General features: G+C 35.3%; 1 protein-coding gene and 1 pseudogene across 1 annotated transcript; both read right to left on the bottom strand.

Annotated features, from left to right (window-relative positions):
• Positions 1 to 4,104: 4,104 nt before the first annotated feature.
• Positions 4,105 to 11,740, bottom strand: LOC145592650 (uncharacterized). Its single transcript, XM_081649159.1, has 4 exons — positions 11,045 to 11,740; positions 6,794 to 7,279; positions 4,557 to 5,072; positions 4,105 to 4,414 (listed from the first exon to the last, which is right to left on the bottom strand). The coding sequence occupies exons 1-4, from the start codon at positions 11,573 to 11,575 to the stop codon at positions 4,331 to 4,333; spliced, it is 1,617 nt and encodes a 538-aa protein (XP_081505285.1). The 5' UTR covers positions 11,576 to 11,740; the 3' UTR covers positions 4,105 to 4,330.
• Positions 11,741 to 14,111: 2,371 nt separating this feature from the next.
• On the bottom strand, positions 14,112 to 14,964 carry LOC145590681 (L-ornithine N5-acetyltransferase NATA1 pseudogene; annotated as a pseudogene).
• Positions 14,965 to 15,523: the final 559 nt, after the last annotated feature.

The raw sequence follows: 15,523 nt of genomic DNA, 5'->3' as shown, positions 1-15,523 counted from the left end.
TTATGCGGATCTTCGTATCTGCTTACTATAGGTATGTCTGTCTTTTCCTCTGTTGTTTAATTTATACACTTCTAAGCTCTAATTATATACTCCAACAGTACTTCATATGTTCATAAATATATACGAGTATATTTTTATAAAGGTAAGATTAAAAGCAAAAAAAAAAAAAAAGTACTCCGTATTAGAATGCCCTTCTTACGAGGAGAAAAGCTCTAAGTATATGTACTTGTATTATTGTATGTAATAACATATACTCGTATAAGCATGTGGTGTATGTTAACGCCAATGCAAAACACTAAAATTATGAGTCCTTAAATAATTTTTTTTTGCAAGTGTAAAATTTTAATCAATATGGAGTACTGTAATATTGAATGAGTAAAAAAAAAATAAAAAAATAAAAAAAATAACTAAGGGCTTATGTGCATGCATGGTACAAATCGCATAATCGATTGTATAATGAAAATTTAATGGAAAATATATTCTACTTTTTCTTCTATCGCTACATTTTAGTCTATGACTATGTGTTTCAAGTTCATTGAATTGTATGAGTTAACATTGAAATGGAATGTCGAGTTTTCAACACAAGTATGGAAAACTAAATGATGAGTTGAAGGAGTAATAACACATGTTAACTTTATGTATTATTTGCTCACTATATTTTCATTAATTGGAATTACTACTATTACACTACATACATTCCTAAGAAAGAGTTAGTATTACTGTATTAGTACTTTAGTAGTATATAAACATGTTAGTATTTGCATTTTATTAGGTATCAACTTATAAATTTTAAGTTTTTATATAAAATACAAAGTGTATATATATTTGAGACAAAAAATAAAATAAAATAAAAAAAATTAAAAATTAAACCTTTGAGAGTTGAGACAAAGTTATAGAGTAACCTGTAACCCACATAATTCTAACAAAGTAACCTCCGTGAGCTGATTAGTAGAAATATAACGAGCTAATTAGTAGAAATTTGATTAGTGGCGGAGTTATAAATTTCAAACCGGGGGGACAAATGAAAGACAGCACATGATTTTTTGTATAAAAAATAAAAAATAAAAAGCTTTAAATAAAATAATGAATAATTTTTTTTTAGAAAAACCTGATTTTTTTTTAAAGTAGAACCCTTGTACCCCCTCCCTCCGCCCCTGTTAAACATTTATATGAGAAATTTCGCAGCCAAATAAAAATAAAAAAAAAATAAGGAAAAGATTAGGAAATTATTATACAAGCTTTGAGCCCTAATCAAATTTTTCAGTACCTTAGGTGATACAGTGATCTGGGTGCCAGCAACAGCATCACCAATAAACACAAAGACAAGGACATCGAAGTACTGTACTTGTACAATTTAGTTTTTGGAAGTCTTCAGCCTTAAAAGCTGTCAGTCTAACTGTCAAGTTACAACAAAAAGATCTAACCTTTTCTTCCACTCTATATCATACACAGTTTACACACCCATCAATTAACTAAGTTCAAAAAGTATTTTCTTACCAAACTAAAAGTCAGTGAATTTCTTCAAGTACTGATACTCTCTGGAAATTACATTCAGCTTATTGAGTTCTGTCGATGTAAAAACACAACGGAGAGGACCTTGAGGCAACCACCAAATCGTCCCAGTCGATGGTTGTACACCTTCTTGAACAAAGTTCCCTCCGGAAAGTCGAATTGTACAATAAGATCAGCTTTCGTGCTACTCCCACGTGCAATTAAGTCTGTGCATAAGTACTTCAACAACAGCAGTACAAAATCAACTCAGACGCTGCAATTTTCAAGGATGGCTGCATTGGATTTGGGGGTATCATGAGAGTCAAGGATGGTGATATAATGGCTGTTACTGCACTTTGTGTGAAGGGTGGAGCTAATGTTGATATTACAGAAGCTCTTGCTGCAAAACATGCTCTACAGATTGCTCTCGAAGCTGGTCTTTGGAAGGTTGTGCTAGAAACTGACAGCATGAGAGTCTACCTGCACTTACTGAAAAATTCAAGAGATGCTACTAGCTTTGCTTTAATTATTACTGATATTTTAGACTTAGCTTTATCTTGTAATGAGGCTCTGCGGGTATGGATAGAAGAAGCTCCTCTTGAAGTTTCAAACATTATAATGGCTGACATTTGCTCTAATTAATTAAGCTGCTCTTTGCTTTGACTCTAAAAAAACGGAACAGCAGTAATTCAATCATACCTTCCACTTTGAGTCAATTGAGAGCTAAAGCACACTGCAAGTAGCTTTCTGTGCAGAAGGAAAGCATTCAACTCGACAGCCATGTAGCTTTTGTTGACAAACACAATGGCTAGATTAAACTTGTAGTTTTCCAACAAGTAGATCAAACTATCCTTCTTTTTCTCCTCATTAAAGCACTTCATATAGTATTGTACATAGGGATGGCAATCCAATCCGGATCCGACTCTACTCCGCCCCGATCCGTGGTAAATAATCCGCTCCAAGTCAGAGTCGGAATCGGAGTCTCGAAGTCGGATGTCGAAGTCGAATTTAGCCTCCGACTTCTTGTCGGGTCGGAGTTGGATTTTGCATAATCCGATTCGAGTTCGACCCGTTGTCATCCTTAATTGTACAACATGTTGAGTTGAGCCTTCATTGCAGTAGGGAATAAAATGACATAGTTAGATCATTTAAAAAGCACTTCCAAATAAAAAGAAATGGTGAAAAAAAATATTTTACCTTACCGCTGGTAAAAGCCTTGCAAATTGGACGACAATCGCATACTGTTGAACTAAAAAACATCGTTTGTTTATCCCTCGGGGTTAGCTCAAACAACTTATCCACACTATCCTTGAGTCCTTTGGAGAGTAACAACTTATCACACTCATCCACTATAAAATGTTTGACATATTTCAAGCACAAGTAATTAGTCTGTGACAACTTCAGAAGTCTACGACCAGGGGTCCCACAACAATGTGAGGACAAGATTTCTTTAGCACTCTTTCTAAAGATTGAGGTCACAACTTAATTGTCATTTCTTACTTTGCAAATTACAATCATTCTACATTTATAAATTAGTTTAATAGTAGTTAAAACATCAATCCATGCTATAATAATAAGTAATATAACAATATATATAACAACAATACTTCAATAAACATTTTTTGTACAGAAGGAATACATTGTTTTTATTCACAAATACAATTACTTGATTGTACTCATTTATGTTGTGTGAATAATGTCAACAATTTTAACATTGCAAACGGAGATCAATAATACATCATATACTTAACTTTTTATATGATGTTGAATTCTGTAGAAATTTCAATGGCGAATTTTTATTTTGTAATGTATATGTAATTATGTATCAGAATGATTTATAATTTAAACAAAATTAGTTAGTAAGATTTGAAAATTAAATGAACAAGTAATATAAAATTATTTATATATTAACAAATTACGTGAAATTATTTTGGACTTTTTTTAGTTGACACGTTTTTTTTAGTTGACACGTTTCTTTAGTCACGTTTAACAATGCTCAATTTCAACCATTAATATATATACTTATCGATAAACAAAAATTATAAAAGTTGATATTTTAAAATTATACAACGTGACAAATCTAATAAGACCTCACATGACTATATTTTTCGTTACCTATAAAGCACAAAACACGGTCAAGGGGAGCTTATGAATAATACTAAAGTCAAAACGTGTCAACTAAAAAAAACAAAGGTAGTATAGGTTTATTTCAAATTTTCTATCTTATTTTGGACTTTTTTTTTGTTGTTTCTTGGTGCAATATGTTAAGGGTGGGTGCAATGGGTGTGATTGCAGATGGTAATGTAGATAGGGTAGAGTAAACAATAATTGATGGTGACTCACCATCTTTCGTGGTCGAAAAATTAAATTTAAGACTTTACCAAATTGGGAGATTTGGCCAATTAAAGTGTATTATCCAATTTAGGGTTATTGTGAAGCAATATGAAATTTTGAGTTTTGCTACCACCAAATCACCATGTTTTTGACTTTTGCTACCTATTTAAAATTTTATTTTACTACCACCAAAATTTGCAAAATATAGTTAAGATAGCTGAACTATGAAGTTTTATTTCAAAAAAAAAAAAAATTGAACTAGGAAGCTGCAACAAAAACTACACAAAATCCCCGAGCAATTCTAGATTCCAGAGCAATTTATTGAATTAATTTTCCGACAAAATGCAACAATTTTTTTTTCACATTTCCCTGTCCGGAGAAAGCACTTTACTGCATTTCCAGTCAAAAGGGCAAGTTATTCAGTGTCAAAATCACGGTGTTATAAAAATTTGGGAGATGTGTACAAAACTGAAATTGCAAAAGAATCCCAACTTCTTTCCAAAGTTCAAAATGGAGATGAAAAGCAGAACTGCACACCAGTTTTTCCATGATCATGCTCGAATTGCTTCACAATGTGACAATAGTTAACCTGTTCAATCAGAAAGGAGCTTAATTTTAAGATCATGAACACTATAACTCTATAACATTTGAATAGCTGAAGATGAAGGTAACAGAGCTATTATATGTATACAATGTCTCATATAGAATTAAATTGGAGTAAATATACTAACCTCAAGACGTAATAATTTTGTTGGAACAATGACACCACATCCAACAGTACTTCGAAATGACTGCATGAAGCCCTTTGTGGAGAACTTGCGCCACTCGTTCTCTGTTAGTTTGACAAGGTTGCCAGTAGAAGCAAATATATGAGCATGGACCCCAGCTTCCTTGAGGATTGTCAATGGAAGATCAAATGAAAGATCAGCGAATGCAGATACAGCAAGATCTCCACCAACAGCATCCCTCTCAGAAGCAGCGACGCTGGAATCGCCATCAGGTTTATCTCTAGTTTGTCTTCGTGGTTCAGTAGGTCCAAGTCCTCGGCACTTAAATCCCAATACTGAACTTGGCCCTCCTAATGAACAAACTGGTGAAGTATTGCCACCCAAGAAAAATCTATCAGGCAAAGATGACGGTCTATCCAAAAAACCCTTCCCCCATGGGAAAATAAGGCCAGCAGAGACTCCAAGATTAAGTGCTGCACGACAAAATCCCAAAGGCACTGCATAGCGGAAATCACATTCCTGTTGAGGATATTAGAGCAAAATAGTTGACTTAGTTATCTTGAAAAACGAGCCTAAATAAAATCAACTAAAAAGGGCCACAGCTCATAATTCACAGAGACTAATCACGTCCATCAAAGCAGCTGGTAGGGTGGACAATAAATAACTTTGACAAACCTCAAAACCTGATAAATAAAGCTAAAGATTATGACACTTCACCATAATAGTCTTCATCCCTATTATGAAAAACTATCATCACCCAAATAAAGCAGTTAGATCCAGGTTCCAGTATCAAAGCCGAACTCCAGGGAATAATAAACATATTAAAGAGTTTAGTTGTTAATAGTTTAATACTGTTTGTTTTCAGTTATTCTGAAAAGTGAAATATGGGAAGCAAAAAAAATATTATTTCCCGTTTTCTGTTGTCATGTTTCAAAACTACCAAGATTAGTATAAGTAAAAAACTAAAAGTTAGTAATTGGTTTATTAAACAACTCATATTATATGTAAGTCTTGAAAACAAAAACTAAAAACACACAACACTAAAACAAAATGAGCACTTAGCAAAAAGAGGCAAATACCTCAAATTGCAAGAGCAAGTCCCAAATCTTTCTATGAATTGCAGGAATGCTCGGAAATCTACTGCCTCATTTATGTGCTAAGATTATAAAGTTTCAAGATGATAGTGAGTGCACACAGCATAAGACACAAACTCATTTAGAGTTACCATGGCTATCCACAAACCAATTCCTAGAATAACCAGCATAGTGTTTCAAAATGAGCATCACTGCACTTCATAGAATTTCATAGGTTTGCTAATGATTCATTCCCTCCCAAAAATTCCAAAAAGGTTACTTAAGTCTTTAATCACTTCAATGAGTATACAACAAGGCCAAATAGGCCACAGGTGCAAAAATAAAGAACAGTTAAGTTTTTATAGGTTACATATAATAGACTTTAAATTGGTAGGTTTCTCAAAACCGACCTAACACCTAAAAAGAATGGATATAGGCCAAGGAAGGATCAAACAAGAAACAGCAACCCAACAACCGTTGAACCAATGTTTATTCTGACAAAAAGACTTTTCAAAGTTCAGGATTCATAGAAAATATATTATCTTATCTAGTTTTTGTACACGAAGAGGGTAGGGGGTGTTTTTTTGGGAAGTCTTGTAACTATAATTGAAGAATAATAACCAATTCTTCATGTCAATTCGAAGAACACATACAAATCTACCACTAGCTAGAGACAGCATATGAAGGACATGTATCAAAAGAGGATAGCGAGCAAGGTATCGTTGACCCAGAAATTTCAAAAGCACATCACTTTACAGTTAATGCAAAGAAAATATTGATAACTTTTGAGCACAGTTCCAGAAAAAAGGTACACGGAGCTCCCCCTGAACAATAAGTAGCCTTTATCTTCTTAATTTATTTACTTCCCAGAAAACTGTAAACAGAATAACATACATTCAAATTTCACACAACTGGTCATACTACAGTGTAATATTGTCAGTCACATAAAATTCCATCTGCAACAGTGAAAAAAATAAAGCGAAAAGATGTGATGAGACTGGAGGGATGAAAATTGGTAGCAGATCATAGTATAAAACCAGGTTATATGATAGGAGATCAGGGTAACAAACTGCTCAAAGGTACATACAACCTTTGATTTATATTATGAATCAACTTGAACAGATACATCCAACGATTCCAGAAAACTGTGAAAGAATAATGCCATACCTGCCGCAGAAAGCGTGCACTTCGATTATCAGGATTAAGGCCAGCTAATAAAGTAGTAAAACTATAAGCATATCCCCGAGTAGGCCTCAAAGGTGAATTCCTCTGATCAACTTTATATGTATACTTTAATGATGACAATAAACTATGCCCCAGCTGTCTTCTAACTGATTCACCTGCCATTTGAGATGGATCTGTCAAGGTGCGCCATGTCAAATTGTATACCATTTCATGATTCCTTGTTGATATTAGACCAAGACCGAGGCCTAAAGCTTGTTCTTTGTATGAGGAAAACTTTAGCCAGTCTTGAGAGAGTAGAGATGCTCGAGCAAACACGGGAGAGGGCCAATGTCTCAATCTGGGAAGTGTAACACCAGTACTCAACTCTGTTGTCTGATCCCATCCATAAGACACAGATCCATCCCAAACATCAGCATAACCAAACAGATTCTTCAGCTTCAAACCTCCTTCAAGGGACCAAGATCTAGCCTATAAAGCCAATTGTCAGAATTAGCAACACATCCCATAAGTATAATAGCAGCAGAAATTAAAGATGGAAGAAACAGAACATCTATGAAAAGAAATAAATAAGTGTCAAAGCCATAAGCCCATAAGCACATGGTGAATGATATGATCCTTCTCAAACCACACAGCATTAAGTTCAAATGTCTATGCGCTGCCAGCACAATGGTAATTAAAAGGCAAATAGGGTGTACGCTTAAAAAAGAATATTGATAGTTAGATTGTCTTAAATGTTAGGTTGCATATGGCTGTTATTAATGATAATTGGGAAAGAGTCGATCTCATTTTGCCTATAAAGGGGATTATAAGTTTGCCTTAAAACTGAACCCTACACACATCATTGTAAGCTCTTGCTGACTCTCTCAGTTGATAAGGTTCCCATATCATCTGGACTACCCTTCCTGATCTCCATCCTTGCACTCTGATAGGCTTGACAGTGACTCTACAACTAATCCTGTAGGCCAACAAGACTCAACTTTGTTTATTTTCAATAAAACTTGACAGCTACTTTTTTCCCTTCATGATTAATGATCCAAGTGTAGGTTTTTCACCCCTCCCCTCCAATTTTCTCTAGCTAATGCCTAGTGATGCCTAAACTCTTTTGTTTGAATGGAGACTCTGAATTTAGAGTCCATTTTCTCCAAGTTTTGCAAATTACATGAATTTACCGTCTCCTTATCTTTCACTGATATATGTCATAGACAAGGAATATCTGGCAAACCCAGAGAGTTCTCAAAAGTTCTTTTAGCATTTTACATAATTGATGAAGAAGACTCCCTCTTTAAGAGATAAAAATGAGTTTCCACTGATGATGACTTTTGATGTTGAGTTATTAATTTGTTATCTTAAGGTTTTGAGGATGCTATGGTCAAAACTTATGAGATTTCAGAAATTGTGAGGCTGGCAGCACTATTCTTAGAAGGAATAGAAATGAGTCAGCGACACTGCTATTATGGATAGATACCCTATGTATGAACCTTATGTCTCCTTGTTTAAATAGCAAGTTCTCCAACATGAAAAATACTTGAAGATTCTCAATCAGGAATTAATACCTAAGATTGTATATAATCAATTGCAGAGTATTAGCTAAGCAGAGCACACATCAAATCCAAGCAGAATAAGTCAATCAATCAATCAATCAATCAAAGCCTTAATCCCAAAAGTGGGGTCGGCTAACATGAACCAAATTTGATTATTCCGTGTAGTCATCAACATAAATCTTTCTCCTCCATCCCTTACGATCCAAAACTTCATCCTCACGTAAATCCATGCACTTCATATCCTTCCTCACTCCTTCCAACCAAGTCATCTTTGGTCTCCCTCTTCCTCGTTTAATCCCTCCATGGTCCCACTCTTCCACTCTTCGCACCGGTGCACCCTCGGGTCTCCGTCTTACATGTCCAAACCAACGCAGACGATTTTCCCTTAATTTATCTACAATGCCCGCCACACCTACTTTCTTGCGAATAACCTCATTTCTGATTCTATCTCTTAAAGTGTTTCCACACATCCACCTTAACATGCGCATTTCCGTAACCTCCATCTTTTTAATATGCTCTTTCTTAGAAGCCCAACATTCTGTACCATAGAGCAACACTGGTCTTATGGCAGTCCTGTAGAATTTTCCCTTCAACTTTAAGGGAATGCTGCGGTCGCATAGCACTCCCGTGGCCGCTCTCCATTTAAGCCACCCTGACTTAATCCTGTGGGTCACGTCTTGATCAATGTCACCATTCTTCTGGATGATCGACCCTAGGTACTTAAAACATTCACTCATGGTCAAATCCTTTCCATCCAAACTCACCACTTCATTGCTTGTCCCCCTCTGAGTGCCAAAACGACATACCAAATATTCAGTCTTACTCCGACTTAGCTTAAACCCTCTAGATTCCAACCTTTGCCTCCATTGCTCCAACTTGACATTAACCCCATCCTTAGTCTCATCCACCAAAACGATATCATCTGCGAACAGCATACACCATGGAACCTCATCTTGAATTGGTCTAGTTAATTCCAAGCAGAATAAGTCTTTATCATTAATACAAACTTCAAGAGTTATCCTCCTTTCCACATCTTGTATGACTAATATACTTCCTTGGTCATAAAATAGAGAGGAGCTACCCTCTTGTCCCAAAAAACTGCAACTAAATAGACAAACCTAAGTACCCTTAGTTTCAAATGCCAAATTTTAGTGGTCTTGTCATCCATTTCTTATAGATCTATCAACTGTAAGGCTAATAGATCTATTTTTGGAATTTATGCAAGCTATATAAGTCCTGTAATTTTATACTCTAGACTTTTGGTACATTGCCAGAATCAGCCCCTTTGCTTGCCAGAAGTAAGGCTTCTTACATCCTAACTTCTTTGGACAGAATTGCAAGTTTCATGCTCTCTTCTTTTAAATATTTGCTATTGGTACAGCTTCAGTCCCAATGCAGTCCTCAGGCACACAAAAGTGGAGTTACTATGGCTCTCTTTCCATTGTACAATGGATTACAAAAGTCCATTTACACAAATCCTGTCTTAATAAAAACCCAGAATATCATTTCTAAAACCAAACTCACTAAAATTACATCTCCACAAAGCACTTCAACAGTTTTTCAATATCAACACAATACAATCATTGTAGTGAATTAAAATTAAAAACTTGATACTAAACAACACACACATGTTAAACAATGCTAAAACCCTATAATTAATTACCATTGTGGGCCAAGTACCTAAAAAGCTAAAACCCTAGACTCTTGAAGACCAATGACTTCTCTGTGACATATCAGAGTTTTAAGTTCAAAAAAACAGTGAAATATAGATTTCATTAAAAGAAAAACTCCAATGTAGCTTAAATGATAGAAGTAGTGTTTTGATAAAGCTAACAATTTTAGTAACTAGAGGTGGAGTTAGCTTTAGAAATAATACAGTAGTTCATTTTCCTTTTTTACCAATACAATAGCTAGTTTACTCAAATACAAAAGTTTAAGCAGGTATTTGAAACTAACCTCAAATAACTCTGAGGAGATATAAGAGATAACATTCACCATGAGACCACAACACCTAACAACTACTTCTGCTAAATAAGGCCAAAAGAGATGGCTCAAGTGGTAAGCAACTTGATGTTGCTTAGGAGGTCTTGGGTTCGAACCTCACCGTATGTAGAAACTCTTTTCAAGAGACTCACCCACCATAAGCCAGGTGTGCCACCCGGGTGGGATCCGAATGTAGTCGGAGCTAAACTCCGGTGAACTGGGTGGGCATCCAAAAATGAAAGGCCGAAATCACTAGCCCCTTATACCTACTACATAGACAGTCAAGTCATTCTAACAATCTTGGGTTGCAGGACTTGCATGAGCAACGCTTTCCCATAGCGTTTATAAGTTTATCACCGTCCAAAATCAAAACTGTAACCTCACAAACTTACAATCAAGCCTTATAACCCGAAATAATTCATCCATAAAAATTTCTACCAAAGGATCAACATTACAAACCAGTATCATTCCCTCGAGGTTCTAATTTTGCTAATACTAGTCTGTTACTCGTACCTCGATTCCACACCAATACCCTATCCTCGCCCCAAATTTGTTATAGACATACCACATTATCATACAAACATTCATCAAAAGTCAAACCACTACAAAAGTACAACCAGCAATCTGATAATTCACTTGAGCACAACAAAACTCAAATAAAACAATAAATTCAAATAATATGATCAAAATGTGATGAACAGAACATTACCCCAGGCTTAGTGAACAGCCCAATTTCACCGGTGAGAGGATTCTTCGTCTCCAAAACCTCGATCACAACATTGGCAGTACCAGGCAACTCCGTCGGTCCAGAATCAATCGTAAAATTAACCGTATCAAAAATATCAAGCTGCCGAAGTTTCAAATTAGCCATTGCAGCAGCTTGAAAGATCTCCTGAAGTGTAGAAGCTCGTTTTAGGTCATCCATAATCTCAGCTTCAATTACAGAATCCTTAGTTTTAAGATTCCCTTTGATAATCACATCATGAACTCTTAGGGTTATTGGTTCAGAGCTCAATCGATTCGCAAATTTCGTCATTTTTTCCTTATTCAACCCTATATTTGATTTCGCCGTCGCACCAGATTCATCGTCGTAGTCGTCGTCTTCGTCTGCGACTTCATCTTCTTCATCGTCGTCTTCTTCTTCTTCTCCATTGTTGTTGTCGTCTTCCTCTGGTTTTGGCTCGTCGTCGGCGTCGCCATTGTTGGAGATAGGGTTGGGTTCTTCGGTTTGGACTGCCATTGTTGAGGAGAGAGAAAGTGGAAGGATGGGACTGATGGAGGTGATAATGGCGGTTGCGACGGCGACCGCGGCGGCGTGAAGTGGAAGAATGGAAGTGACGGCGAGATTCTGGGTTTTCACGGGCTCTCTGAAAATGGTTTTTAAGCTACGAGTACAAGCTTACCGCACAATCGCACATTACGAAATGTGTTTTCGCCCAATTTTCTGAAACATTTTTTTATAACTTTTTTTCTTTGGGGAGAAATAATCAGTTAATTGTTCAACACTGAAAAAAAAAAAAGTAAAAAAAATAATTGTTCAACACTTTTTTTTTTTCTGGGTGTAGTAGTTTAGTAAATAACAATATGAAATTTTCTTCCCGAACAAGAAGGAGGAAAGTTTGGTGCATAAACTAGATTTAGGAGCTTTCATACTAAAACTAATTGGCAATAGCAGGAGTATCTCCTCTACCTTATAAAGTGGAACCACCTCTTCTCTTTCTCCAATGTGGGATACTCACAAATGGGCTACAATGGATTTTAATTGGGATGAACACTGGTCCTGATCCAGACCGGACTTGACTTGAACTGGATTTGACCTAAACCGATTTGGACCGATTTTATGCAGTCAGGTAATGAACCGGTTCCGGTCCAGACTTCAAAATTCAAGTTCAATCCAGGTTTGGACCTGTTTAGACCGGTTTGCTTTCCTTTCTTTATAAAGGCCTATTTTGGACTTGTTTATGGACCTTCTTTTGGACAAACTATTGGCCTTTTTTTTAGTCCAAAACATAATTATCTACTTATTATATTATAAAACAAAACATAGTACAGTATAAAACATACTTCGTATTTAACAAGTTACATAAAGTCCAAAATAGATTATATTAGATTGTATGCTTGATCCCTTATCTCCCTTCAATCACACACTTAAAACGAATCAAACCAATGAGTCTACAAAAATGACTTTATTGTCTACATCGCCACATTGCACATCTAAATCAAAATGAAAATAGATTATATTAGATTGTATTAATAATTAATAAGTAATTATAAAAATAAAATAAAATAAAATAAAATAAAAAAGTAAAAGTAAAAGTGCTAAATAACATAACTATCTTTCTCAATTTCCTCTAACTCTTTCAAAGTTTAATTCCTCCACATCAGTAATTGACAATCCCTTTGCCCGTAAATCTTAGCCAATCTTGTGAACAAATAAGGGCTTGAACCATCTTAATACAAAGACAACATTACCAAATTTAAGGAATTCAGATATAAACATTTTTAGAAAGACTTTCAGAGATAGGAAGCACAAATGTAAGATGGGTCCATGATTCACAAAGTTCTCAACACAAGTTCATGGTAATGCAGCGAATGCTTGTTTCTTAGGTTCACAAAATTGTTAAGAAAAAACGAAAATTCTGTAAAGAAATCTGACTTAAAGAAAATAAATAGGATGAGTTTACTCTGTCCTTAGGATAATATTAGCCCTCCAATCTAAAGCTGTAGGAAATAACTGTGCTCTTTAACACTGCCAAAAATATTAATTTATAGAGATCAATATGACAGTTAATTTTATCACAAAAAGTGCTAGTCTATGATTAGTAAATATTTTGATAAATATACTATTAATCATCAACCAACAAAGCCATACCAAAGCCCAATCAAATAGGCCCAAATCAATTATACATGGCACAATCAAGTTAATAAAGACATCCTACAAATCTCAATCTTTTCACGTGGGAGAATATTTCCACTCTTAATAAAGACATCCTACAAATCTCAATCTTTCCACGTGGGAGAATATTTCCACTCTTTTTTTTTTTTTTTTTTTGAATATTTCCACTCTAAAATCACAAATTGAAGACTATATATAACAAAAATTTCATTACTATGGAACATCTATCACCATTTTAGAGGTAGCATTGTCTAAAAAATAATGAAAATTTATGAACAAAACACACAACGTTATGAGGTGATGAATTGAAATTCCAATGACAAATGAACATAAGATTGTCTATCCACCTTTGTTATTTCTTCCCTTACCTTACTACATGCATAGCTTAAAGGTTTCGACATGAGCTTTCCTGCGCAAATTGATATATGAATGTCAACAGCACCATTGCCAAAGTAGCTGCACAATTATAAGAAACAAAAGTACATGTTTGTTATTTAAAATGCTATGATAGGCTCTAGGTGAATATTTTTGTTGATTTATTTACCGTTTTACCACTTGATGAGCGAATTTTGCTTATGAAGGTAATAAATTGAGGCTCATTAGTTTTTTTTTGTTGCAAATTACATGTGCATGATAGTTAAATCATACTCCTTTTCTTTTTATTATTTTTAAAGTTGAGAATTGAACTAAAATACAAAAATTACACTTTATTTTATATTATTTCGATATAACAACAATTAAAAGAAAACACTAGCTCAATGCCCTCAAATATAGACTTTTTCATACTACTACTACAATAATAAACCTCAAATAAAGACTTTATTTCATACTTAATTGCATTACAATACAACAATTAAAAAAAAAAAAAAACATTCATCAACCGCTTAATTATACTTGACTATTTCGTATGTGTTTCTTATCAACTCCATCAAATACTATTTTCTGAGTCTTATTTTAAGTGGCACTTGTTTCATTTTATTGTCCATCTTAATACTTGGTAATAACTTTCAATCACTAAGCTGACCATAAGATAGGAGGGAATCACCATCAAGTCGAAAAATACGCCAATCCTTCAAAATATGAGCTCCTAACTTGTCATAAAACCTATGAGAATCCACATTCCAAGTAATGACAGTCCACTCCATTCTCGCATACCCCAACCTCACGGTTAAATTCGCAACCGTCTTCATCAATAGCTTCCCAAAACCCATACCACGATACCCCTTCCTTACGAACAAATCTTCCATATGAATCCCGGGTTTCGTAAGAAACGTCGAGTAGCTCGGGAAGAAGATCACAAAACCCGCGATTATTGTCCCTTTTTCGGTACGAAAAAGAGACTCCTCGGGGTCATTGATGAGGTGATTAACGTGTACGGTCTTGTGAATAGTTTCGGGCTCGAACTCGTGACCTGCAAGATCAATAGCGCGGCAATTCTGGTGTGGAGGATATGGGAGAGCAGTAGGGGAGACTTCAATGAGGAATACACTGACAGTACTACTGAAGGGATTTGAAAGAGGCTGTTGTTTTGAGTTGTTGAAGAGGGCGGCGAAGAGAGAAGTTTCGGTAGCTTCACATTCGTGAGCAAGATTGTAGTACTCGGCCATTTTGTGGATGAGTTTGTTTATGAAGGGAACGTCTGATTCGGTTGCGAGCCGAACTCGAGCGTTCAAAATGTGATCATTGGATTGTTGTTGGTGTTCTGGGAGGATCGCGATTTGTTCTGGTGCCATTGATGGAGTTGCCGGATGAGGACTGGAATTTAATTTAGAGGGGAGACAAGGTTATATTTATAGGGGAAGCCCTAGTGATTCCGTCAATCATTACACTTATTTTTGTGTTATTAAAAATGTTATCACCAGATGGAACACGAGATTCACGTAGAGTCGGTACAAATCAATTATTTAGCAAACACCATCCAGTAGCGTTACAGATTTTATAATGTTTGATACTGTCTACCAAAAAGGATAATAATGACAATTAAAAAAAAAAAAAACTACTACATGTATTCCTAAATTAGAAAGTATGAACAATAAAGATTGCATTAACTTTTTTTTTTTTTTTTCAGGTACTACTAGTCTACCATGAGGAGTTTCCACTCGCTAGGCACTCCTGGCTATTTGCTGTTTAAAGCTGACATGACACGACAATTCAACACGAAATAATCTGGTTTGGGTTAAGAATTCTCAACCTATTTAAGTAACTGGGTCGACACGAATTCGACACAAAATTAAACGGGTTAGGTTTGGGTTGAAATTTTCAACCCGAAACCGACACGAATAACCCGATTAT

This window comes from Chenopodium album, chromosome 18 (assembly GCF_948465745.1).
Source record: "Chenopodium album chromosome 18, dcCheAlbu1.1, whole genome shotgun sequence".
Lineage (NCBI taxonomy): Eukaryota > Viridiplantae > Streptophyta > Magnoliopsida > Caryophyllales > Amaranthaceae > Chenopodium > Chenopodium album.
This window is presented reverse-complemented; position numbering and strand designations above follow the sequence as displayed.

Coding starts and splice junctions, on each gene's coding strand:
- LOC145592650 (XM_081649159.1), bottom strand. CDS start 11,575: ATGGCAGTCCAAACCGAAGAACCCAACCCTATCTCCAACAATGGCGAC. Junction 5,073..6,793: donor GTGCACGCTTTCTGCGGCAG/GTATGGCATTAT, acceptor TATCCTCAACAG/GAATGTGATTTCCGCTATGC. Junction 4,415..4,556: donor CAAAATTATTACGTCTTGAG/GTTAGTATATTT, acceptor CTGATTGAACAG/GTTAACTATTGTCACATTGT.